Source organism: Mastigoproctus giganteus, chromosome 11 (assembly GCF_048544385.1).
Source record: "Mastigoproctus giganteus isolate SK-2022 chromosome 11, ASM4854438v1, whole genome shotgun sequence".
Taxonomy (NCBI): Eukaryota; Metazoa; Arthropoda; class Arachnida; order Uropygi; family Thelyphonidae; genus Mastigoproctus; species Mastigoproctus giganteus.
This window is the reverse complement of record NC_143585.1, coordinates 109,117,924-109,145,527: the sequence shown is the minus strand read 5'-3', so window position 1 is coordinate 109,145,527 and position 27,604 is coordinate 109,117,924. Positions and strand designations below refer to the sequence as shown.

General features: G+C 36.7%; 1 protein-coding gene across 1 annotated transcript in view; it reads right to left on the bottom strand.

Moving 5' to 3' along the window:
- The window catches only part of Vps24 (vacuolar protein sorting 24), an 80,742-nt gene that overhangs the window by 22,693 nt on the left and 30,445 nt on the right, over positions 1 to 27,604 (bottom strand). Inside the window, exons 2-3 of the mRNA XM_090385381.1 lie at positions 12,479 to 12,539; positions 5,187 to 5,366 (exon numbers count right to left, since the gene is read on the bottom strand). Coding sequence (XP_090241507.1) covers positions 5,187 to 5,366; positions 12,479 to 12,539 — 241 coding nt within the window. The remainder of the gene's footprint in view (positions 1 to 5,186; positions 5,367 to 12,478; positions 12,540 to 27,604) is intronic.

The window sequence follows — 27,604 nt, the reverse complement described above, 5'->3', positions numbered from 1 at the left end:
TAACAACAACAACAGTACTCCAGGTGTGGCCTGACCATTGCCTTATACAAGGGGATAATCACCTCCTTATCCCTGTATATCATTGACAAGACCCCATGACCTACTCTGGCATATTTCAGAAGATTATTCACTAGATATAGTTTTGAGCTGGAAGGCACATAAGGCTCCTTCAATTGATGGCATCTGTTTTCCAATGCACTCTTGCTGCCTCCCTCAAAATTACAGGGTAATTTTGAGGGAGACAACAAGAGTGCATCAAATCATTAAAGACAATTATGAAGGTGCTACTGGACTCAGGAGAGATTGTTGGATTGGCAAATGTCAATTTATCAGCAACACATAAAGGCAGTTCTAAGAGTGAAGTGGGTAACTACCAACCAGTCGATCTGGCTTCGGTGGTATGGAAAATCAGGGAAGTAATGATCACGAGTGAATACAGGATCATTTAGACAGAAATGGAATTCTGAAGGAAACAGCATGGTTTTGTAAAGACAAGATCATGTTTAACCTTTCAATAGGCACAGCCACCACCGTCACAGTAGGAACACTCTTTCTGTCACATGCTACCTTTTTAAAACCTTTTATTGAAAATAATTCAAAACTGTCCACTTTTAGGCCACTCTATATATTCAATCTATTGTAAACATACCTGTGAACAATGCATTTTTTTAAATAATGAAAACTTTTTTAAATAAAACCATTGGGGCATGCATGTTTGTTCATATTTGAACTTGCCTCCCTTCTTTGGGAAAGAAGTAATTTTTTGCTAAAAGAATTAGCAAAACACTTACGCAGCACTTGTAAAAACTCCCATATTCTCTATTATTGATTCAATTTGTTTACATGGGCATTCCATGTTTGCATTTAAAACAAAACTCCAGCATTTTTTGTTATTGGACGCCAGTATTTACATGTGGTGTGTGTCAACTATTCAAGTTGCTCCTAAAACAAATGGTTGTAGTCGACCTGTCAGTATTGAACACAAAGACCATGCTAATTTAAAATTCATATCTGTAATGACTGCACACATTAAGTTTAACAAAAATATGTTATTTTATTCGTTTATGGCCAAACTTCTTCATTAACAAATTAATTAATGATGGAGATTGAAAAGAATTGCAGTATTTGAGAAATACTAAAATTGATATTGATGTCATTCTGGAAAAATTTTTTTTATTTACATTTAATAACCTCTATTACTCTAAAGGATTATGCACAACTATGAGGAAATGAACTAAGCTGGTTAGCTATTTTGACAGAATCCCTAATGGATATGGATATAGAAAATAACCGACACTATTTACTTAGACTTCAGCAGAGCAATTGACTAGTTCCACATAAGAAGTTACTGTATGTGCTACAACATGGAATCACAAGGAAAACCCATATATGGATCACAGAATAGCTGTAGGGCAGGAGGCAGAGGGTTGCAACTAACAGTTATTCTTCAGATTGGACTAACATAAGTTTTGATTTTCTTGGATGACCTCAATAAAGGGATAAAGGATGCAATGTCAAAGTTTACAGATGATATCAAGATTAGTAGAGTAGGTAATGATCAGCCCAAGCACAGCTTGCTCAAGATGATTAGACAGATTTTAGATGGTCAAAGAAGTGGTAGCTATGTTTTAATGTAGCAAAATACGAAGTCTTACACTTGGGCACAGCAACCTCAGAATAACTTATACACTTATTACATGAAGTTCTTCAAGCAGTGTAGCCAGGTGGTAAGCAAAGTCTGTGGTGTCCTCTCTGCAATTTATCAGCCATTTGCTTGTAGAAATAGAACACCACAGGCCTTCCTTACCATCTGTCTGCACTGCCTGAAGAACTTCATAGCCAACCATATAATAAGGACCAAATCCTTTTCTTTTATTGTGTTTAGTTCAACTTTTGCCAATTTGACCAGATAACTTGCCTGGTGAAATCAGCAAAAGGGCATCCGTATGAGGAAATACTTTTGAATATATATGGATACACAGCTTGGAAACTAGACACCTCAGAGGAGATTTGGCTGAGGTGTATAAGGCTCTGAGAGATAGAAGTAAAACAAGTGACAGTGAAATTCACTCTTATAAATGTTTCAGGGCTAGGGGCCATAAATTCAAATTTCAGAGGAAGATGTTTATTCTAGATTGCAGGAAGTTTCTTTTAGCCAGTGAGTTATTACTGGAATATTACCTCCATGGATAATTGAAGTATAGGTTATTTGCTTTATTTTATTATTTTAATTATTTATTTTTTTTAATTTTTTGCCAGGCAAAAGCCTAGTGCTTTTAATAGATCATTTAGTATTATTATCCATATTGTATACAATATGGACAATAATATTAAATGATCATGAAAAAGAAAAAAATAAATAAAGGTAACAAGTTTTTATTTGCAATTTTTCTAATTTCAATTGGATTATCAACATTAATTTTACTCTAGTGTTGGGCAATAAATTCAAGAACAAATTAATATTCTAAAGTTTTTTTTTTTTTCAAAGTTTCAAAAAATTTCACAAAAAAAAAAAAAGAAAGAAACTTAGTCATGAGCCCCCCCCCCCCCCCCCCCCCCCCCCCCCGCTATCAAAAATTTACTGCAAGGAGGCTCATCAACTACAGCAAGCCTCATTTGTGAAAGAATTAATAAACATTAGAAACTGTATAATGCAACACTAGCCCTTTTAATTCCTCAGGTGACACAGGGTCCACTCAATACAAAAACCATTTACAATGATCCAACCTACATAAAAAGTCACTTTGTGTGGGCCTGTGCCAAAAGCCTAAATAAATTATAAATATAATAAAATAATCAAATATTTAATTCTGTGATTTCTTGTAACTCCATTCCTGTCCTATCCTAGTGATCTGGGCCTACAACCATAACTGATTCCCTAGTGTTACTTGTCATAGAACCCATTTACAGGTCTGTAGTTATTCATTTCATGCTTAAAAATACCTTGTTAATTGGAGAGATAAATGTAATTTTTTTTTTCCAGGCAGAATTTTTTTGTCCCATTGAATATAACACATGAAAAAACAAATTTACAAAGAAAATTTTACAAAAGAAAATATAAAATTACATTTAATAAGTAAGCTTCATTATAATCATTTTGCAATATTGTAACCTACTGTTCTGATTTTTTTTTTTTTTTTTTTTTTTTTTTTACTGTTTCAATGAAAAATACACGGTATATTTGTTATAAATGAAATTTCATTTATAACAAATACACTGTTTTCACCTGCACAAATTTATGTTGATATCTCACTGTATTTTGAAAATTCAGATGAAAAACTCCCAACAGCCATGGGCTCATTACAGGATGAATTAACTCATCAATATACTCTAAGTAAAACATTGCTAAACTGCCTCACCCTTCTTATAGCAAACAGAACAGGTAATAGACAGAAATCTTTCATTCCTGGTGCATGCAATTGGGAGCAGAATGGAGAAAAGTATGAAAGTCTTAAGTATTATTAGTTTATAGGGGCAATAAATATGCCACTAGTGTGAACATTGCCTTAGACAAAAACAGAGCTTTTTTTTCTGTAATGTAATGGGAATGTGTAATTCTTTCTTAGTTAAAATTTTACATTGCAACTGTTGGTTAAATTTTAAAGTTAATTAAAACTCTACATCCCAATTTTTGGTCTGAAATCCCTTTCAAGACTCAGTTTCTGAGTTCTGAAAGGATTTCAGAAGGACTACTGTCCAATTCTGCTTATCATTAATATGTCATACAATTTATTTACTGAAAGAAAATTATAACAATTACTTTCTGAAAAGAACAGTAGTATTGAATGCTGATACATTTTATTCTAAAATTAAGCTTTATTACTTTGCTGTATCAAATGGAGATTGAAAAGGGAGATGTTTCATTTGTGTTTGCTATTTAATAAATGAAAATAGCTCGCTATAGCTAAGAAAATCACCCTTAATAAAAAAGTAAGATGTCTTTTTGGTCACTGCTACCCCCCCCCCCCCCTTATCCAATAAACAAACTGGGTCAGGGGACAAATACTCATACTGTAAAACAACTGCCATAAACAGCTACAGTGTCACATGGCAATTACTCCCCACTTCCCAACCTTGGCACATTATAGCCTCAGTTGCTGATGCGCCAATAAAACCCAAACCCAAACTTCCCAACCCTATGGAGGGAGAACTTGGAATAGTTATGGCAACATGCAAACAGATATTTCACTTCAAATGGCTGAAAATGAAATTTAGGTCAAATAATCTCTTTTTACATTGAGGTCCCCTGTCATGAAGACGGTAGTCATGGCATATCTTTGTTAATTTTCATTTTGTAAATAAATATATTAAATTTTTTATATTCTACTGATTATAATGATCTACTGATTAGTAGCATTAAAATTTGTATTACTAACACTTTTTAGATAATTAAAAATCTTATATTAACATGTACTTTATTGCACATGTGTGTTCTAACTTCTCTTACTAAGGACCTGATATCCAGAAACCCTCTGGGTCCAAGCTTTCATTATTACTGTATTTCAGAATTCTTCACTTTTTGAAGCTACTCTTATTTTATTTTCAATCTATTATGAACACAATTGTGAAAAACTTTTTTTTTTTTTTATGTTGAAAATACTTATTTTGTATATTTTTAATTCTTTAAAAAAAACTCTCAATGCTTTATTCATGTGCTTTAGATATTTTAATGCATGTATTTGGACATTATCTTCACTGTTGGTGGACAAAACTTGAAAGAAACAAGCAGTAAAAAACCTGTACACTTCAGCATTTGGATAAAGGCAATAAACATAAACAGCTAAAGCAAGCAAGGGTGTTGGTCTTTTTTTTTAGAAATCCTTTTTGAAGAGGGTTATGCAGTATATTTAAAATATCTCGAAAGGATATTTTAGATAAGCTGCACAATAAATTTTTTTCTTAATATTTTACAGGCAGAAACTACAACAGAAAATTAAATTTTCTAGTCTAATTTCCCCCCACAATCAAAAATACTTTTTCTAGTTTTCCTTTCATAAAAATTTCAAAAAACAGATATAAGTATAACCTATAAGTTAATAAAAAATGCTATAGTTTACCTAATAAAAGAATGGGGAAGAATAAAATTATTTTACAATTATATAAACACAGTACAGCAAACAAGAAATTCAGATTTCCACACAATAACTGGAATTGTGCTAGCTATGCATATCCTGATATTAACTTACCTAGCTGGTGATTCATACTCATCATAATTGAATTGATTTGGGCCTTTGATGTATGAATGCGATTAATTGACTTCCTTGCTCTGACAACCTCTTTGGCAAGAATTTTACAAACATCAGCATCCCCTTTCTTTGCTGCATCTTTTAATGACCGTTTTACTTTCTCTTCTTCTCTTTGTATGGCTGAAATGAGAAAGGATTTAGCCATGTTACAGACTAGATCAAACTTGCTGAGTAATTGCTATTTTTATATCTGGCCATGGCCAAACACTGATACATCTGCAAAATTGTTAATAGTTCTTTTAAGATCATTTTCTTATATGACAAAAGAAGACAAAGGTTTCCAATAATTTTATATATATATAAAATACAATTTGGTTTAGACCACTTGGATGGATCTCAAAGTGCAGGATGCAATTAGCTATTGTTTCAAGATCTTTTTCTCAATAATTTTTGTAACTTATTTCTCAATAACTTTAAATTTCCAAACCACTACATCATACTTAAGAAATTATATAACCAATTCTTTGTTCAATGGAATAACTTCCACTTTATCATACAATACAAAATTTTTCATATCACAGAAGTCCATGTACTGTCTGACAACCTCTGCAGCGCAGAGTGAACTTCATGTGAGATTGTTTAATTATCCCTAATTCATTCTCCACTTCAAGTAACATGTTTGCTACTCCCCTAACAAGTTAACCTATGATTGCTATACCTAAATGTAAAATAATAAATTTATGAGAATTGTATTTTAGCTGCCATTTTTAAACCTTCTTAACAATTCATCTGGTCATTTTGAAATATGATTATTACTATTATTAAACATCCTTCCAACTTCTGTATAATTTGTGAACTTTGATCAACTTGTTATATTCTCAACAAATACCAAACCAGCAATGGATCAAGTATTAAACTTACAGCCCCCCTACTTATGACTAGTCTATTCCAAACATTTATACTATCTTTCGTTTGAAATGTAAGTGCTTCAGGATAATGTCTTTCATTTCCTAAATTCACTTATCAAATAAGTACTACCTGTCTCCAAATAACCAACTTTTTATCCATTTAATTATTATGTTTCTTATTAACAATAAATTACTCTGGTTTACACAAAAAAAGAATTCTTGTGAGATCATATGAAGAGCCTTAATGATAATTGTGAGCACTCTGCTGAAAGGCAAGTCATTGGTCACAGGAATATTCTGTATAGGTTACCAAAATTTTTCCACTGCCTTCTGCAACTGTAAGGATTGTTTTAGATGCCATTTTCCAGAACATCTCAACACTCATCCAGTCATTTTGAAACATGATTACTGTTATTAACCAATCTTTCAACTTTTGCATAATTTGAAAAATTTGATAATAAACTTGTTATAATCTCATCAACAAATTTATACTTAATAAGGGGCAAAACATTTGAGTTTGTATCCATGTCAAATTCCTGCACAGATCCATTATATTAGACCCACAAAAACTGGAACTGCACCTGACAGTTTTTTAATTTTTTTTCCCCTGCAATTGACAAGAATGAAAAGTAAATATAGTTTTCTCTTTATCAATTAATTATTAAGATTTTAACTTTATAGAACAATAGACAAATAAGTTAGTGCAAAGAATCATTTTTGTTTGTAGTAAATCACTGAAGTAGGTGAGATGGCATCATTATTGTTACATTTCATATTATGAATGCCTTCATTTGGTATATTTTGTATGTTGTGTTTTTGAAATTGCTTAGATAGCAGACTTTACCGCATTGTAAAACTGTCACATTCACAAAACGGCTGGGAACTGCCAGGCTGGGCTAAACAGGGCGAGCACAGGAAAGGTGTCTCGATTGGTAATTTGTTCCAAGACCTCAGAAGTTGAAATTTTCGCTACATAACTAAGCTGTTTATCTCTCTAAAAGGTCATTTTTAAAATGGAAATTGTATTCGTTTTATATAATTATGTCAAATAAGCACAACACAAAAATCACTTTTAACTAAAGGATGCAAAAACAAAACACACGGGCAACAGGTTTACAAACGCTGCTACTGGCTGAGAGGAAAACCTACGTGGTCCAGTCGGAGATAATCGTAAGCCCTGAACTAAGTAGGTGCCGTTAACATGATCACTAAAATTCGCTGCTTTATAGAATCAAATTTCAAAAAAACCAATCCAAAACATTAAAATGCACCACACTTTCACCATTTATTGTCCCAGAAACTCGGGTGTTTTGACCAGCAAACAGAAATTCGACCACAGAGCAGTGCAATTTACAGACAGTATAAATGGAGCTATATGGTCTTAGTCGCTAATGCTCCTTAAAAAAACCCTAATCCAACAACTCCATCATTGATTATTGCTATATTTATTTATAAGAATCAATTTTGAACACCTTTGTGGTATCTTTCTAAAGCACATTTCTGGAGGTCACTACCATAAAATAATAAAAACAATTTGTAGTTTCTGGTTTATTGGGCTTTTCGTTAGCAGTCTATTATAAATCGGTATTAAACTATCTTATTGCATTTGCTTTAATAATAGCTGGAATTCTGTGGGTTTTTATGCTATTATGGTAAAATGTGTTTCCCTTCCATGAAATCTTCAATCATATAAAAACATAAATAAATTTTCAGAATCTTCTCTTAATTTATATTTTTTAAGCTTTGTAAACTTCTTCTCACTTGCACATCTGTGTTAGTTGCAATTTGTGCATGTAATTGATTGCTTATCTTTTTTACTGTTTTAAATTTTACGACCCCCCCCCAAAAAAAAACCTCTTGGTTTATTTTTGTTCTTGTATATTGTATCTTGTTTATACACTATACAGTACTGTTTACAGGTATTAAATTAAATTACTTTTGAATAAATACTGCACTTGCATTATCTCTCTCTTATTCAAGTGTGTTTTTTCAGCCTCACTTAATTTGCTTACAAATTGTAAAATGCTTTAAACAATACTGTACATACAGTCTGGTGAAGTTTATTGGGGGTTATAATCTCGGTGAGTTGTACTGTACATGTCTTTAGTATCTATAAGACCGAAATTGGACTTACGTACAAAACGCACTTATGGACATGAAAAAAAAAAAAATTAAATATATAAGTCAAGGAGTGCCTGTATAGGAAGTTAGGCCTAAACGTCGAAGCAAGCACAGGTGTATTTATCAATGATACCAATGAAGGTATATCAAGCTTAATGTCAAAGTTTGCAGATGATACAAAAGTTGGGAGGGTTGTTAATAACAGTAATAACATTATATGCTGCTGCAACAAGATCTGTAAAAATTGGGCAGATGGGCTGAGACGTGGCAACTGAAGTTTAACATTAACAAATGCAAAGTACTGCATATGGGTAGCAGTAACCCCAGAGAAATGTACCAACTGGGTGGTGTTACACTCAGGTAGTGGAGATTGTGCAGTCAGATATGAAATTTTCTGAGCAGTGCAGACAGGCTACGAGATGAGGTCATGTCACTGATATACAGGAATTTTGTGAGCAGGGATAAGGAGATGATTATCTCCTTGTATAAGGCAATGGTCAGGCCACATCTGGTGGTATGGCCTGACCATTACAAGTCTGGAAGCCTCATTTTAGAAGGATGTAGAGTCGCTAGAACGAGTACAGAGAAGGGCAACAAGACTGGTGAGGGGAACAAAGGGATGCTCTTACAAAGAAAGGCTTAAGTTCTGCAAATTGCAGCATCTGGAGACTAGGCACCTGCAAGGCGATCTAATTGAGGTGTATAACCCCAGGGGTTCACCTCACATCTGGTAAGTATGGGCTTGGCACACCCAGGGTCCTGAGCTGCATATCATGATTCTTCTCTTTCTTTGATATTCCTTTCTACTACTGACTCTTGTTTTCTCTCTTTCTCTCTCAGGGTAACTCAGAATTTTTTTTTTTTGGTTGGTGCAGCAAAAGCCTCAGGCTTCCTTGCACCATATAGCAATGATAATAATAATAACAAGGCCTTGAATGGATTGAGCAAGCTCAATGCTGATGGGATTCTTCCTCTTGCTCGGATTACAAATCTGAGGGGGCATAAACCGAAATTGAGGAAAGACAGTTGTCGAACGGATGTGCAGAAATTTTCCTTTAGCCAGTGGGTAAAACTTCCATCTGTCGTTGTGGAAGTTGATAGCTTAAATAAATTCAAGGCAGAACTAGACAAACATTTGGAATGAATGGATGGGTGAAATGGGAAGGGGTTTTTTTTGGCTGATGTTGTATAAGCTTGCATCATGCCTCTACTAATGCTAATGGTGAACATATATTTCTTGGCTGATCTGACAGAAGTGGAAAGCAAAAAATCAAGTATAACTCATTGAATCCAAAGAGATATGCAGTCGGAGGGAACTATCATGACGGAACAAGGAGGTCATCCTCTCATTTTACTTATATATAAAATATATCTTACCTCTAAATATTACATTAGGTTCATACCGTATCTGATTAGGAAATTGATTAAAGATTTGGTATTTTATATTTGCTATATAATGATAACATATATTTCACATTATATGTGAAAGACTAAATAAAACTAAATACGAGGGCTGTTCAATAAAGAATGATCGTAATTTTTCATGAACAACCATGCTGTTTGCTATTTATAGCTGAGCTGTGGAATTTAAGACAAAACCAAGTTGCATCGCATAGGAACTGTGTAGTTGAACTTGACTGACCGCCAAGGTCACACTGCGCACAGTGTGACCTTGGCGGTCAGTCAAGTTTATGCCTGTTCAGTTTCACCTACATAACAATGGATGTGACACACAAACAACAGTATGCTGCTCTCAAATTTTGTTTCCATTCCAAGAAAATATCATAAGCTGAAGTGTATGAAATGCTAATAGAAGCTTATGGTGAATCTATGCTTCCATATAGCACAGCTTGCAGGCAGTTTAGAATGTTTACAGATGGATGCAATTCAATCACAAAAATTAATGGTCCTGGAGCTCCAACTACTGCTGTTACCACAGAAACCATAAACACGGCTTCTGTAATAGTGTGAGAAGCCTGTTGTATAACAATAAGGCAACTGGCAGAGATGCTGAGAATATCAGTAGGAAGCATGCACAGTTTTCTCCAGCCCCCAGGAGTGGCAAGCATTTTCCAAGTGATCAAGTGATTTAAAATGATTCTAGAGTGTGCTTCTCAATTATATTTAGTTTATTATATTTATAGCGATCTTTATTTTTCAGTACTTCATAAGTAGGTTTTGCTAAAAGGATCTAGCAAACTATCAGAAAGCAAAGTCACCTTTCTTTTTTTTCTCTTATCTCAAACTAACCACCAACCCTACTAATTAACAGCTGCTGCTTGGTCACTTGGTGGCACCGCTCTTGCTTCCTCGTGGGTGGGATGAAAACCTGGGAGTAGGAAGCTATACTCCTAGGGCTAAAAAAAGAGCAAAACATGAGTAGTAAAGTCACTACTTCACAAGGGACTTCAGAGAAGATCCCACTAAATCGACCTGCTGAAGAACCAGAAAATACTGGCAAAGGACAGACCAAACCATCACCAATGCCTTTATTCCTAATCGTTCACTCCACTGGAGAGGAGACATTAGGAAAGAAATCCCCAATTTTCATTCAAAAAAGTCTTGGAAGAACTAGCTGGAACACCAAAAATGGTCAGGTGATTCCAATCTGGGAATTGGTTAGTTGAAACGTCCAGTACCAGACATTCAAAAAAGTTACTGAATGTATCAAACTTTGGGTATACCAGTAGTGGTCACTCCCCCCCCATAACACCTTAAACTCTCTGTGGGGAGTAATCTCCGAATGGGATCTCTTACATGTTACTGAAGTGACAAGTGGAGTGACAAATGTAAGACGGATTTCTATTAGGAGAAACGGAAATACAATACCAACCAAAACCCTAATTCTGACTTTTAAAATGCCAAAAGTACCACCAACTGTAAAAGCAGGATATTTGAACTGCCAAGTAAAAGCATATATCCCAAATCCCTTGCACTGTTTCAAATGTCAAAAATATGGACACTCGCAGACTGCATGTAGAAATACACCGAAATGTGCCAAATGTGGATCCAAAGAACATCAGATTGAAGACTGCCACGCTCCAACTCCAAAGTGTCCAAATTGTAAAGGAGAACATCCTGCTTACTCCAGAACATGTGAAAGATGGAAAAAAGAAAAAGAAATACAAAACAGACCACAATATTACTTACCAAGAAGCAAAAAAAATGGTCCAACCAACTATAACCAGTAGACCAACATATGCACAAGTGGCAACTAGATTTAAATCAGTTGAATGTCAAACTGAAATCTCAGTTCCCCCAAATGAATCTTTCTCACCACAAGTCAAACACTTGCTCCAAGCAAAACAAGATAAACATGAGAAAACTGTAAACACACTGATCTCAATCCCCTCAGATTCTCCAACCTTGCAACAGTGTAAGAGTAATGAAGGACCATGTAATCACAAACCTACTTCCAAATTTATGGAATTTGAGAAAACAGAAAAGTTAGATGAGGAAGTATTGGAAATCCATGCCGAAGAAGAAGATATGGATACCGGAAAACCAGTCTTTCCCAAAAAAGATAAAGGACAGAAAAACAAAAGACAACCACCCAACGAAAACAGCTCGAGGGGCTGAGCAAATATAAATAATGGATAAAATTATTCAGTGGAACTGTTGAGGATTACAAACTAATTTTGATGATGTCCAGTATCTGATCACACAGTACACACCAATCTGTATCTGTCTCCAGGAAACATACCTTAAACAGCAAGATACTCTCAGTATCAGGAACTATTCAATGCATAGAAGAGACTGAATAACTGACGGTATAACCCATGTAGCAGTTTCTATTTTAGTAAATGACAGAATACATACCAACACAAAAATTGCATGTAAATAGCCGATTAGAGGTGATAGCAATTTGTATAGCAGCTGGATCCCTATTAATCATATGTTCAGTATACATTCCACCAAGAGAAGATGTCTCTTATGAAGACTTAGATGCATTATTACAAAACTACCTCCCCCTCTCTGTTTGATCGGAGACATGAATGGTCACAATTGTTCCACCATGTTTTTGAAGAATGGCAGGAAAGTTGGAATAAATGCATTTTATCAAATGGAGACTACTTTGAAAAGGAATATCAAAATATAGATGATTAATAAAGGTGTGTTGTGAAAAAAAAAATAATTATTTATTGAACAGTCTTCATATATCAGTGAAAATGCAGAGACCTAAATAGATCTCTGCATTTTCACTGATTATTTTAAATTAGATTTTAAAATAAGAATAAAGCAGGAAGATAAATGTTCACTTACATCTGATTTGTCTATCAAGCTGAAACTGTTCTTTACGTAACTTTGAGGTCCATTCTCTTACCTAAGGAAGAAGAAGAAACTTTAATTTAAAATATTATAAATAGAAGCATACTACATGTATTTAATTAAAACAAGTAATTTAGAAAAGAAGTTAACAAACTCTCTATCAATCTTCAAATGGACCTTTTCTTTTATCTGGCAGGGGAGAAAATGAACTTTTAGGTTGGAAATAATATAACTAAAAAAAACAATCCTCTTCCCTCCCCCCAAGTGCTTGAATAATGCTGTACAGATAAGTGCTAATAACATTTAATTGCCCAAGAAACCAACTTAAGATTATGCATGAAGCTTTCATCTGATTAGATGTAGATATTACAAATTCATTCCATTCTTGGAATGGATTTGTAATATCTGCATCTAGTCAAAAAAAAAAAAAAAAAAAAAAAACACACCTACATACAGAAAATTTGCTTTGAAGAATCAACTGACAATTCCTAACCCTTCTCGCAAGACAAAATTTTTGCAGACAAGTAACAGGAAATTGGGAATATCAATATATGCTACTGCATGGTGTATGTTATTGAACTGTGCATACATTTCTCATTTTTCATCACCTGATTTATTTATTGTGTAAACAAGATGGCCATAAATCCAAGCAACTCGGCAGAAACATTGACACCCACATAACGGTACTACTTTACCCATACATTAGTAACATCCATTCTTTTACTTATGGTTTGTTGCTTTTCATATAAAACTCTGAAAAGATATTCATCTTCTGCACATCCCAGTCTACAGGGTAAACATACAGTCAGGAATGTGTAAATGCATATTTAGCATTAGTAGGGGCATTTGATGCAAGAAAGCAAGCTTATGCTTATGTTGAAGTGGAAGTGGAAAAAACCACTTCCACTTCAACCCTCTGTTCATTCGAAATACCTGTCCAGCTGAGCCTTAAACTTATTTAGTCTATCAACTTCCACGACAAGGGATGGAAGTCTGTTCCACCAACCAACCACCCGCTGGCTAAAGGCAAATTTCTGCATGTCTATCCTACATCTGTCTTTCCTCAATTTGAATTTATGCCCTCTCAGGTGATTATTCTGAGCAAGAGGAAGAATCCCATCAGCACTGAGCATGCTCAAACCATTCAAGGTTTTATACACCTCTATCAGATCACCTTGCTGGTGCCTAGTCTCCAGACACTGTAATTTGCAAAACTTAAGCCTTTCTTCGTAAGAGCAACCCTTTGTTCCATTCACTAATCTTGTTGCCCTTCTCTGTACTCGTTCCAGCAGCTCTACATCCTTCTTGAAATGAGGCCTCCAGACCTGTATACAGTACTCTAGGTGTGGCCTGACCATTGCCTTATACAAGGGAATAATCACCTCCTCATCCCTGCTAGAAAAATTCCTATATATCATTGACAATACACCATGAGCTACTCTTGCAGCCCGTCTGCACTGCTCAGAGAACTTCATATCTGCCTGCACAACCATCCCCAGGTCCCTTTCATTCTCTACCACTGTCAGTACCACAGAGTTGATACGTTGCTCTGGGGTTGCTGTTTCCCATATGTAGTACTTTACATTTGTCAATGTTAAACTTCATTTGCCACCTCTCAGACCATCTGCTCAACCTCTCCAGATCCTGTTGCAGCAGCATAGCTTCAGTAGTGACCTTAACAACCCTGCCAACCTTTGTATCGTCTGCAAACTTGGACATTAAGCTTGATATACCATCATCAATATCATTTATAAATACAGAAAACAATAACGGACCCAACACTGAACCCTGAGGGACTCCACTAATAACATTAGTCCACGTTGAGCAGTGTCCATTGATTACCACTCTCTGTCTTCTCCCCCTCAACCACCCCTTTATCCATAACAGCAATTTGCCTCCAATGCCACACTGCTCCAATTTGTGCAGCAGTCTTCCAGGTGCAACAGTATCAAAAGCCTTTCTAAGATCCAAGTATATAATATCAACGTTATTCCCTGCATCCAGTTCTTTTGTGACTGCATCATAGTATGCAATCAAATTGGTCAGGCAAGACTTCCCCTTAACAAAACCATACTGTGTCCGAGCTATAACTGAAGTCTTGTCTAAATGATCCTGCAGTGCTTCTTTAACCAGTGCCTCCATTAATTTTCCTGGAACCGAAGTTAAACTCACAGGTCTATAATTACTTGTGTCAGCCTTTGATCCTCATTTGTGAATTGGGGTCACATTTGCACATCTCCAGTCTGTGGGTACCTCCCCTGAGTCCAAGGAAACCCATAATTATGGCTAAGGGTTTGCTTACTTCCTTTGCTGCCTCCTTTAATATAACTGGATAGATCCCATCCACCCAAGGTGCCTTTCTTGTGTTTATCTTCAATAATTTCTCCTCCACTTTACTCTCAGTTATTACAAGATTCTCTAGCTTACTGCCAGAGTTGAATATACCTCTGGCATTCCCCTCGCTGAATAACTACTCATGTGTGAATGTCTATGCAAAATATTCATTTAGTTTGTTAGCTACCTGAGCAGGTTCATCAACAGTTGACCCATCGATATCAAGTGGACCAATCTGATTCATCCCCTTCCTTCTAGAGTTTACATAAGTAAAGAACTCTTTGCTGTTTTTCTTTGCATCCTTTGCCAAAGATTTCTCGTATTCTGCCTTCGCCTACTTAACCTCCTTTGTAACTTGGTTACAGATCAACTTGTATCTATCATAGGCTTCTGTGTCGCGTGTTAATTTGTATGTATCCCATGCATTTTTCTTCTCTGCCATATGTCTCATTAGTTTATCTGACATCCATTTAGGCCTAAACCTTGAACAATATTTCTTAGTTGGTATGTAAAGCCTAGTAGCTTCCAAGATAAGTTCTTTGAATGCTTCCCATTTTGAATTTGCTGTTGGTAACATCATCAGTGTCCCACTGTATAGAATTTAAATACTGTCTCAGTCCATCGAGTTGCCTTTATGAAAGCAATAACCCTACCCTTTACCCCTGATGGTAGTTACTTCTTTGAGTAAATCCCACTTCAACACACTGTGATCACTGCCACCTAGTGGTTCATTTATCTGCAGATCCTTAATGCATGAAGAATCACTACTGATAATCAAATCAAGAGTATTACTCCCTCTAGTTGCCTCCCAAACATGCTGATGTAGAAAACAATCATGCAATAAATCCACAAAAGCCTTGCTAGTGTGTGTGACCAGCCCCCAAATTCCAGTCAATATCTGGGAAATTAAAATCCCCCATTATAAGACACTGATTTACTGGCCCACTCTATTTCCCTGTACAGTTTCTTATTATACTCATCAGAGTCATTAGTCCTATAGCACACTCCTACTCTCAATTTTGATCTCCCAATGCTTATGTCACATCAAACTGACTCGACACTGCACTGTTCAGCGATGTCGACTGGCTTCACTTCCTTGGATTTTATGTGTTTCTTAACTAATAGCATAACACCTCCTCCCTTCCTATCCTGTCTATCCTTTCTGTAGACATTGTACTCCCCAAATTCCAGTTCTGCATTCCTTATATCTGTGTGACACCACGTCTCTGATATCCCAACAATATCTGCCTTTGAAGTTTTGAGCAATACCTCAAATTCATCCAATTATATATATAGATAGAGAGACTGAATGGTAAATATTGTATATATGATTTTGAAATCCTGTAAAATTAATTTACATAATATTTTATCAATTTAAATTTCTTACCTTCATAAAGTTAATTCTTGTAAGATTATCTTTCTGTATTATTTTTAAGTTTCAACAGCACTTCAATTTTTGTTATCTCATTAACTTCTGTAATATTTTCTCTAAGTTTTTACTTTAATAATGGTTGCTACAAGATTGACTTCAAATACTGCAACCAAAGATATGACAGACTAGGTCTGAAGACAATTCCCCTGTGCACCATAAGTACATTGCTTGTTCAGCCTGGAGCATATATTCCAAAGCAAATCTGGTAGATAATCCTGGTTCAACTGATGGTTGTTGTGCTTGTGTGCCACTTGTGAAGGCATACCAATCTAAAACTAGGTACAATGCTAGCTGAAACTGAATCACTAAAAATGTGAGCAGATGCCCTAGAGCAGTGTGGAAAGCAAGGTTTAGGGTATTACAAGACCTACTGGAGATCCTCATGTGGCAAACAAATATACATGCTATGTTAGGAATAATCAGATTAAAAAAAAAGCACACATCTGCTTGTAAACTAATGATACATATACAGAAAATGAATTTGACAAATCTGAAGTATTGATTAAGCCATCAAATGCAGATTACAGGGATATCAGAAAAATGGTACCAATCCCAGCAGACATGCAGTTTAAATACAATGTGTATTCAAACTTAAGAAGCACAGAATCTAAGACAGGGCACCCAGTTAGATTACCAGTGTAATGTTGAATTAGATTGATATGATGTAAGCACTGTAAAAAAAAAAAAAGAGGAAGAATATGTTACAGGCCAAATGACTGATGATTATAATGAGCAACTATATACATAACAGTGTAGGCTAGTAAATCAGAATGTTTTATAATGGGAAATTTTAACTATCCAGATACTGAGTGGAATGGGTTAGTCACTCCCACAGTAAAGAACATTTCTACATCAACACATTACAGAGGCAACAAAAGAAAGAATACTCTTGCTCTAATTATCAACAGTGATTTTTCATGCATTAGGCATCACTGGGAAAGGAATCACTATGTTAGGGTATTACAAGACCTACTGGAGATCCTCAAGAAGGATGTAGAGATGCTGGAACGAGTACAGAGAAGGGCAACAAAATTAGTGAATGGAACAAAGGGGTTCTCTTACGAAGAAAGGCTTAAGTTTTGCAAATTACAGTGTCTGGAGACAAGGCACCAGCGAGGTGATCTGATAGAGGTGTATAAAGCCTTGAATGGTTTAAGCATGCTCAATGCTGATGGGATTCTTCCTCTAGCTCAGAGAAATCACCTGAGAGGGCATAAATTCAAATTGAGGAAAAACAGATGTAGGATAGATGTGCGGAAATTTGCCTTTAGCCAGCGGGTGGTTGGTTGGTGGAACAGACTGCCATCCCTTGTGGTGGAGGTTGATAGCCTAAATAAGTTTAAGGCTCAGCTGGACAGGTATTTCGAACGAACAGAGGGGTGAAGTGGAAGTGGTTATTTTTTATTTATTTATTTATTTTATTTTTTTTTTTTTTTTTTTTTGGCTGATGCTGCATAAGCTTGCTTTCTTGCATCAAATGCCTCTACTAATGCTAATGTTGTTGTGGGTGTTTGATGGCACAGAAGATATTTTGGCTATGATGCACCTATTCATTAATTACATAAAGAAATGAGAAAAATCTTGTAAAGTCAGAAAAGATTAAAAATTCCAGTTTGCTTGAGAAGTTGAAAAATTCAGAAATGTCAAGTGTGATGTTGAAGTTTGCTGATGACACAAAAGTTGGCAGGGTGATTAATGGAAGGAATCAGGGTATGCTATACAACAAGACCTTGAACATCCTAAGAGCTGTCGCTGCTATGTCCTGGGGTGCTGATAGAAGCTCTCTCCTACATCTCTACAGAGCTTTAATAAGATCATGCTTGGATTATGGCTCACTGGTCTACGACTCTGCTGGGAAAAGTTCTCTATTACGTCTGAACACCATCCAACAGTGCCCTTAGGATAGCTTGAGAGCCTTCAGAACATCTCCAGTCCACAGCCTGTATACTGAGGCAAATGAACCCCCTCTTTATATAAGGAGAAAATCCTTATTATGTAACTATGCAGCAAAGATAGAGTATTCCACTCCATCCCATCCCAGCAGGCAGTATCTGTTTGACCCTCAATAATTCCACACTATACCACAATAAACCTAATGAAAACTGCCCCACCCCGCATGGCTTCAACTGCAAGAGATCCTGCTCAGTTAAAAACTCAGTTGGGATTCATTAACTTTCAGAATATTTTCTAGGATGGTGCTATTACTGAATTTTCCTTATCTCAGTTCTCACCTCTTTACAACAATTTCTTTATAAGATGGGGAAAATCTTCCATATAAAACACCAGCTTTCAACAGCTACATAAAGCACATTCCTTGGAAAACTCAGAGAAAGTACATATCTACAGTGATGGCTTCAAAAAAGATTCAGCTGTAGGTGCTACAGCAATTACTTCTGTCTTCTCAGTAGCTGTATCTCTTCTTACTGAATGCAGTATTTATACTACAGAATTGTTTGCAATAAAACTAGCTCTAGATAACATAAACAAGCACGTATATGAAGCAATCTCTGATATATATCGACTCTCTAAGCACAATCACTGCCATTCAATCTACCTTTTCTGCCTCTCCTCCCATTCATAAAGAGATCTGATCCAAATGATATCACCATCAAACAGCTAACCAGGGCCCCAAGTGGCAAGTGATTGTGACTAAGTGATTTCTCTGTGCTTTAAATGCAATTTCTTAAAAGCAATATATAGTTCTTTTACATTCCTCTCGTTAAGCAATATATTTTTTTAATAACATTTCTTGTTACAAAGTACTTGTACAGGGCAAGAAAGGAAAGCCACCTTTCTTTTTCTGATAGTTCTATTACTAGCCCCTACTACTTTATGCTTGGTCACACCAGATACTGCTCCTGCCTCCTTGCAATGGGGCCAGTAACCTGGGTGGTAAAAACAAACCCTCAGGGCCAAAAGGAGCCATGATGGATATAAATAATTATCCACCTTTAGAGCCATCGAGCTCAAGATCAGAAATTCCTGATATCGACCATGACTCCAATCGTCTGAAGCAACTACGGATGAAAAATCAGAATAAAGACATGCCAGCATTTCTTATAATGAACTCATTATCCATGCAACCTGTTGGCAAACTATCGCCTTTTCTAATACAGAAATGTTTAGAATCAGTTTGTGCATCTCCTAAAATGGTTAAACATCTTCAATCTGGAGACCTTCTAATTGAAACTCCTCAGGCAACTCATTCAGAGAAGCTGTTAAAATTAACATCATTTAACAGTATTCCAGTGTCAGTTATGCCACATAACACTCTGAACACCTCAAAAGGCGTTATCAGCAAATGGGATTTACTATCCATCTCTGAAGAAGAGATAATACAAGAACTCAGGGGGAAAAAAATGACTTATACACGGAGAATGATGACCGAAAAAGATGGCAACTTACTACCAACCAGGTCCATCATTTTGACATTTAGTACTCCGACTCTTCCATCTTCTGTTAAAGCAAGTTATTTAAACTGCAAGATTCGGCCCTACATCCCAAATCCCATTTGCTGCTTTAAGTGCCATAAGTATGGCCATTCTCAGATGGCATGCCGAGGCGATGCCATCTGAGAATGGCCAGAAGAAAGTGAAACCACGCTATAGCAACATGGAAATGGAGGTTCAGTCAGAGAATGACCATACATACTAGAATTACATGCCAATGATACCATGGACACAGGACACCCAACCTTTCCCAAAAATGAAAAATCAAAACTACGGAGACAGAAACATTCTCAGAAAAAATAGTCAGATCAGTCTTCCTCAAATAAACCCAACCAATGTACAAATTCCTACAATGAAACTGCAGAGGATTACACAGCAATATACATGACCTAAATGATTTACTCATACAAACTAACGCTGTAGGCATATGCTTATGGAAACATTTTTATCACCAAAAGTTTCTCTCAAATTCAAAAACTATACAAAGTTTAGGCGAGAAAGGGATTCTGACTCTTCTCATGGAGGGGTAGGTATTTTTGTCAAAACTACCATACTATCAAGACATTTCCAACTAGAAACCTCCTTAGAAGTTGTAGTAGTTTGGATGGCAATGGGAATATCACTGACCCTTGCATCTATTTATATATCACCTAATTATCCTTGTTCCCAGACTGAACTTGACAACCTTTTAACACAACTGCCACCTCCTGTCTGTTTACTCGGTGATTTCAACGGTCACCATCCATTGTGGGGATCTTCCACCATGGATAGGAGAGGCCAATTAAATGAAACATTCCTAGATAACCATAATCTGACTGTATTAAACACTGGCTCTTCAACTCATGTTCAACTAACTATAGGTACAAAATCTGCCATAGACTTATCCATCTGTTCAGCATATCTTCTTCCCAGCATGGAATGGTCAGTGCTGAATGATCTATTCCACAGTGACCATTTTCCTATTATAAGTTCAATTCAAATAGGATGTGTCATGCTCTAAAGCCTGTACTTCTTGGAATTTCCACAAAGTAGACTGGAAAAACTATTCTACTTGTGTCCTACTCAACAAACAGTATGTACAGCAATAACATATTGATGACGTAACCGAACACATTACCAGCCATATATTATCAGCAGCCGAAATTTCCATTCCAAAACCCAACCAGTGCAAACGGGTACACCAAAACCCGTAGTGGAATGAAGATTGCTCCAAAGCGAAAAGAGAAAAAAAACCTTGCTTGGAACCAATTTCGAAAATTACCAACTACAGCCAACCTAACTGTTTTCAAAAAACTCAGAGCCAGAGCAAGACAAATTAGAAAAAAAGAAAAGCATGATGCCTGGATTAACTTTGCCTCAACTATTAACAAAAATACTGACACTCGGATTATCTGAAAATAAAAAAAAAATAAATAAAAAAAATACAAGCACTCAATGGGAAATTTCTACTGTTGCAGTCTCCAATAATACAATGGAATGGGCAGGACTTATCCTCTCCTACTAATATTGCAAATGCTTTAGCAGAATCTTTCTATAATATTTCCACCTCTTCCTCTTATGTGCCCTCCTTTCAATGCATTAAAACTAATGAAGAATGTATTAAATTGAATTTTTCAACTAGTCGCTCACTTCTGTATAACCTGCCCATTACTTAAGCTGAGCTAAAAGAATCCCTGAGCAAATCTCCATCTAGCGTAGCAGGACCAGGCAGCATTCACTACAATATGCTGAAGCATCTATGTGAAGCCAATCTGTGTATATTATTGCTCTTTTACAACCAGATCTTTTCAGAAAATACATACCCTCTCTCTTGGCATCATTCCTATATTTGCACCATACCAAAACTCGACAAAGATCCATCTAAAATTCAGAATTATAGACCGATATAATTCACGAGCTGTTTGGGCAAAATATTTGAAAGGATGGTGCATAAGAGGCTCACCTGGATTCTGGACTCTGAAAATCTACTTTCTGATAAACAATATGGCTTCTGTAAAAACAGGTCCACTCTTGATTTACTTGTAAAAATTGAATCCAACATTCGTAACGCCTTCGTCAGGAGACAACATCTAGTGAGGGTCAACCTGAATATTCATAAAGCATTTGACACCACATGGCATCATGGTATCATTAAAGATATGCATCAGTTAGGACTGAGAGGCTACCTCCCTTTAATAATTCAGAACTTTTTAAAATTACACACATTTCAAGTCCGATATCAAAACATGCTATCAGCATCTCACATTCAAGAAGAGGGTGTCCCACAGGGTTCCATATTGAGTCCAACCCTATCTGCAATTAGGGTCAACAATATATTGGAAGATGTTCCAAAAATGATTGAAGTATACATGTATGCTGACGACCTCACCATATCCTGCCAATCGCAAAGTATGAATACTATCGAAAGACAGCTACAAATTGCTCTAACCAGAATTCAATCCTGGACCTTAAGCAATGGATACCATTTCACTGAACAGAAATCCACTACCACTCATTTCTACAAACTTCAGTCACTTCATCCTGATTCAGAGCTAAAGATAAATAACTTGCCAGTTCCTCTTGCTCACACTGTCCAATTTCTTGGCCTGATACTAGATAGGAAACTGAACTTTCAAGCACATGTGGCCTATCTTCGAACTATCTGTTTGAAGAAGTTGAATATCCTCCGGTGTGTGTCATTCTTGTCATGGGGGCACTGAATGAGATACCCTTATCCATCTTTATAGAGCTCTCATCAGGTCTCTCTTGGACCATGGTTTGCCACTGTATGACTCTGCGAGAAAAAGTACTTTAGAGTGATTAAATACCATCCAGCACAGTGCTTGGAGAGTTGCTGAGTAGTGTAGCTACCCTTTTTCGGGGGCGGAGGCAAAGAACATGTTCGGGCCCCTACTTGATTAATGAAAATTGCAAAAAGAGGAGACAGCCAAAGATGCCGGGCCCCTAAAAGGCCCGGAGGCAATTGTCTTTCCTGCCTACAAGGTAGCTATGCCACTGCTTCTCCTGTAACATGCAAAAATTTGCAGTCTTCCCTCTCATCATAGTTGGAGATGTTTATACAAAACCGAATGGGAGTCATTTTACAATAGTAGACCAAATGAAAACCGACCTGCTCCACTTAGATTTAAGGAACTGACTCAATCGTGGAATATAGAAATCTGTAATATATTTCATGACATGACACCACCAGATCCACTCTGGACAAATATCAGTGCTATATATGATGACTATTTTCAACAGTGGGGAAAGAACACCTTATCTCCCCCCCACACACAATATCGCACAGTTACATGCAGCTTACTCTTTCTCATTCACACACGAATTCTTCACAGATGGATCAAAAACTGAGATCCAAGTAGGTGCTGCGGTAATATTCCTATCATTCAGCACTTCTGTCTCATTACCAGTAGAATCCAGTATCTTCACTGCTGAGCTTTATGCTATAAACTTAGCTCTGGATCACATTATTGAACATCTAATTCCATCTGCTTTAATATACACTGACTCACTCAGTGCTGTCTCTGCTATAAATAGTAATATCAACTCTTCTCAACCTGTAATAAAACAAATCCATTCTAAATTACTTGCATGCAATGAGTCAAACCAAACTGACATTCTGCTGGAACCCAGGGCATTCTGGGATAGCAGGAAATGAAAAAGCAGACCTTGCAGCCAAACAACCAGATATTTCTATTTTATAGACTTGTCAAGTTCCATATACTGATTTCAAACCCATCATCGTTAAAGCATGTTACAATAGCTGATCAATAATCTGGAGAGGTTATCCAGGAATTATGAGAATTATTATCCATAATTATGAGAGCATCCTTGGACTCAGGGGAGGTCCTCACCGACTGGAGATGTGCAAATGTGTCCCCAATTCACAAAGGGGGATCGAAGGGTGACACGAGTAATTACAGACCAGTTAGTTTAACTTCTGTTCCGGGTAAAATAATGGAGTCTGGTTAAAGATGCATTGCAGGATCAGCTAGACAAGACTGCAGCAATAATGCAGACACAGCATGGGTTTGTTAAGGGAAAGTCTTAGTCTGACAAATTTGATTGGTTATTATGATGTGGTTACAAAGGAACTGGATGCAAAAAATAATTTTGATATCATATACTTAGATTTCAGGAAAGCTTTTGACAATGTTGGGCATAGAAGACTACTGTACAAATTGGAGCAGAATTGTATTAAGGGCAAGTTGCTTCAATGGATAAAAGGATGGTTGAGTGGGAGAAGACAGAGGGTGGTAATCAATGGGTGCTGCTCTTCATGGACTAATGTTATTAGTGGAGTCCCACAGGGTTCGGTGTTGGGTCCACTGTTGTTTTGTATATTTAGCAATGATATTGATGAAGGTATATCAGGTTTAATGTCCAAGTTTGCAGATGATACAAAGGTTGGCAGGGTTGTTAATGACAGTAATGGCAGTGTGTTACTGCAACAGGATCTAGAAAATTTGGGCAGATGGGCTGAGAAGTGACAACTGAAGTTTAACATTGAAAAATGCAAAGTACTGCATATGGGTAGAAGTAACCCCAGAGAAATGTACCAAATGTGTGGTACTACACTTAAGGTGGTAGAAAATGAAAAATACCTGGGAGTAATTGTGCAGTCAGATATGAAGTTTTCTGAGCAATGCAGACAGCCTGCCAGGGCAGGTCATGGGGTGTTGTCAATGATATACAGAAATTTTGCTAGCAGGGAAAAGGAGGTGATTGTCCCTCTGTATAAGGCAATGGTCAGGCCACGCCTTGAGTACTGCGTACAGGTATGGAGGCCTCATTTTAGGAAGGATATAGATTTGCTTGAGCGTGTACAGAGAAGGGCAACAAGATTGGCGAGGGGAATGATGGGATTCTCTTACCAGGAGAGGCTTAAGTTCTGCAAATTGCAGCAGCTGGAGACTAGGCACCTGCGAGGTGATCTGATTGAGGTGTATAAGGCCTTGAATGGGTTGAGCACGCTGAATTCTGAGGGAATTCTTCCACGTGTTCAGATTACGAACCTAAGGGGGCATAAATTGAAATTGAGGAACAACAGATGTAGAATAGATGTGCGGAAATTTGCCTTTAGCCAGCGGGTAGTTAATTGCTGGAACAAACTTCCATCTGTTGTTGTGGAAGTTGATAGGTTAAATAAATTTAAGGAGGAACTGGACAAATATTTAGAGGGGATTGTTTTGTAATTTTTTTTTTTTTTGGTTGATGCTACATAAGCTCATACAGGGGCTTAGAGGGGAACAGGTATCCTGTGTGTTATCAGACACTCAGCCTAAAACACTGATGGATCCAATATCTCTCTATTACAGAAGATTTAGAAGTCTGGTTGGCCTGCCTCCCTAAAATCCACTCATGCACACCTTCTCGATGGTAAGCCCTGTTACGTCACTTAGGTGGCAACGAACGTGTAGAGTGGTTCTCTTCAAGACGCCAGGTCAGCGTGAAGAGGAAAAGACCAAACCCTCCAGCAATGAGAGCACAACAATACAAATGGCCCTCAGTCCCCAGCAGCTTTCACTCTCCCTCTTACGGCAGCGAGAGGATCAGAGTGGAGGCAGAGGGTGCTAAGAATCTCTGGGTACGACCAGGCTGCCATGCACGGAAATTGAACTTGGCCTGTTATAACGTACGATCACTCATCGGTGAAGACAGGATATTAGAGCTGGAAAAGGAATTAGAAAATGTGAATTGGAATATCATCGGTTTGGCTGAAACAAGAAGAAGAAATGAATCACTTATAAGTTTATCAAGTGGAAATCTGCTGTACACCAATGGAAACAGTGAAAGGAGTGAAGGTGGAGTTGGGTTTCTGGTCCATAAAGATTTTAAAAACAACATTTTGGAATTCAAAAGTACATCACCAAGGGTGTCAACAAGACTAATACTGAAGATTTCTAAGAGGTACAGGCTAAAGATTGTAATGATTTATGCACCAACATTGAGCCATGATGATGAAGAGGTTGAAGAAATGTACACTGAAATTGAGTCTTCTAGATGAGCAGAAAACCCACTACACTATTATTATGGGGGACTTCAATGCTAAGGTTGGAAAAAGGCAAAACAGCGCAGAAAGAGGAACTATAGGAAATTTTGGAATTGGTGAAAGAAATAAAAGAGGTGAAAGACTTGTGGAATTTGCAGAATCTCAAGGAATGTCAGTAATGAACACTTTTTTTCAAGAAAAGGGTAAACAGAAAGTGGACATGGAAGAGTCCAAATGGTTAACAACTAATGAAATCGACTTCATCCTCACTAACAGAAGATATATTGTGAATGATGTTACCGTCCTGAATAAGGTAAATGTTGGAAGTGATCACAGAATGGTAAGATGTACACTTGATATAGATGTAGGAAAGGAAAGGAAAAAACTGACTCGAGTAAATAATACAAAGGTCTTTGAAATAACAGAGGAGGAGAAAAAGCAGTATGTACTGGAACTTAAGAACAAGTTTGAGCTTCTGCAGACTGCTCAGGACCAAGGTATCGACGAGGAATATTACAACTTTCTGAAAGTGATAAAGCCCAAGAAACCTATAGGGAAACAGAAATCCAAAGAAGAAAAAATTAGTCAAGAAACACTTGTCATGATGAACCAAAGACGACAAATGAAGAGAAACACTGACAGGGAGAAAATAGAATATACTGAGTTATGCAAAGCCATTAGAAAGAAACTCAGAGAGGACATAAGAAGATTTAACACAAGAAAAGTAGAACAAGCATTAAAGGAAAACAAAGGATTTAAATCAGCAGCCATGAGCACTAATACAGAAAGACAAATGATACTGAAACTGAAGAATAGCGATGGTGTACTTATAAACAGCAGAGAAGGCATAATTCAAATAGCAGAAGACTACTATAGAGAATTATACAAGGAGCGAGGGAATGATACCAGCAGTGGGGAAGATGGATTGCAAAGTAGCAACACATACAACATACCCAATATTCTTCCTGATGAGGTAGAACATGCATTGAAGAAAATGAAGAATCGGAAAGCCCCGGGGGAAGATGAAGTTACTGTAGAGTTGTTAAAATTGGGAGGAAGAGACATAACACAAAAACTGGCAAGGCTCTTCACAAAGTGCATTAGAAAAGGTGTGATGCCTAAGCAGTGGAATAATGCAATCATAGTTTTGCTGCATAAGAAAGGAGATAAATCAGAAATTGGAAATTATAGACCAATTAGCTTGTTATCCCATATCTACAAGTTGTTCACAATGGTCATTACTAACAGATTAGAAAGAATACTTGATGAGAATCAACCGAAAGAGCAAGCTGGCTTTAGGACAGGATTCTCAACTATGGATCACCTTCACGTAATATCACAGCTAATGGAGAAAGCAAATGAATATAAAACACCATTATGCCTGGCATTTGTGGATTATGAAAAGGCATTTGACTCCATACAGCATAAGGCAATGTTTCGGGCACTGGAAAGACAAGGCATAGATACTCCATATATTATGATTTTGAAGAAAATATATGAGACTGCTACATCCTTTATTAGATTAGACAAAGACAGTAGCAAATTTAAAATCGAGAAAGGAGTTCGACAAGGAGACACAATATCTCCGAAGCTGTTCACTGCTGCCCTTGAGGAAGCTTTCAGAAGATTAGACTGGTCGCAGAAAGGAGTCAATGTGAATGGAGAGTACCTAAACCATTTACGATTTGCAGATGACATTGTGGTCATAAGCCACGATCCCAAAGAATTAGAGGAAAATCTTAATCAGTTATGCACAGTTAGTAAGGATTTTGGACTAAAGATGAATATGGCTAAAACAAAAGTAATGATGAACAAGTATGCCACGGAAAGGGAAATAATGATTGAAGGAGCAGTAATTGAAAAGGTGGAGTCATATACTTATCTGGGACAAGTTATTAGCTGTAATAATGATAAAT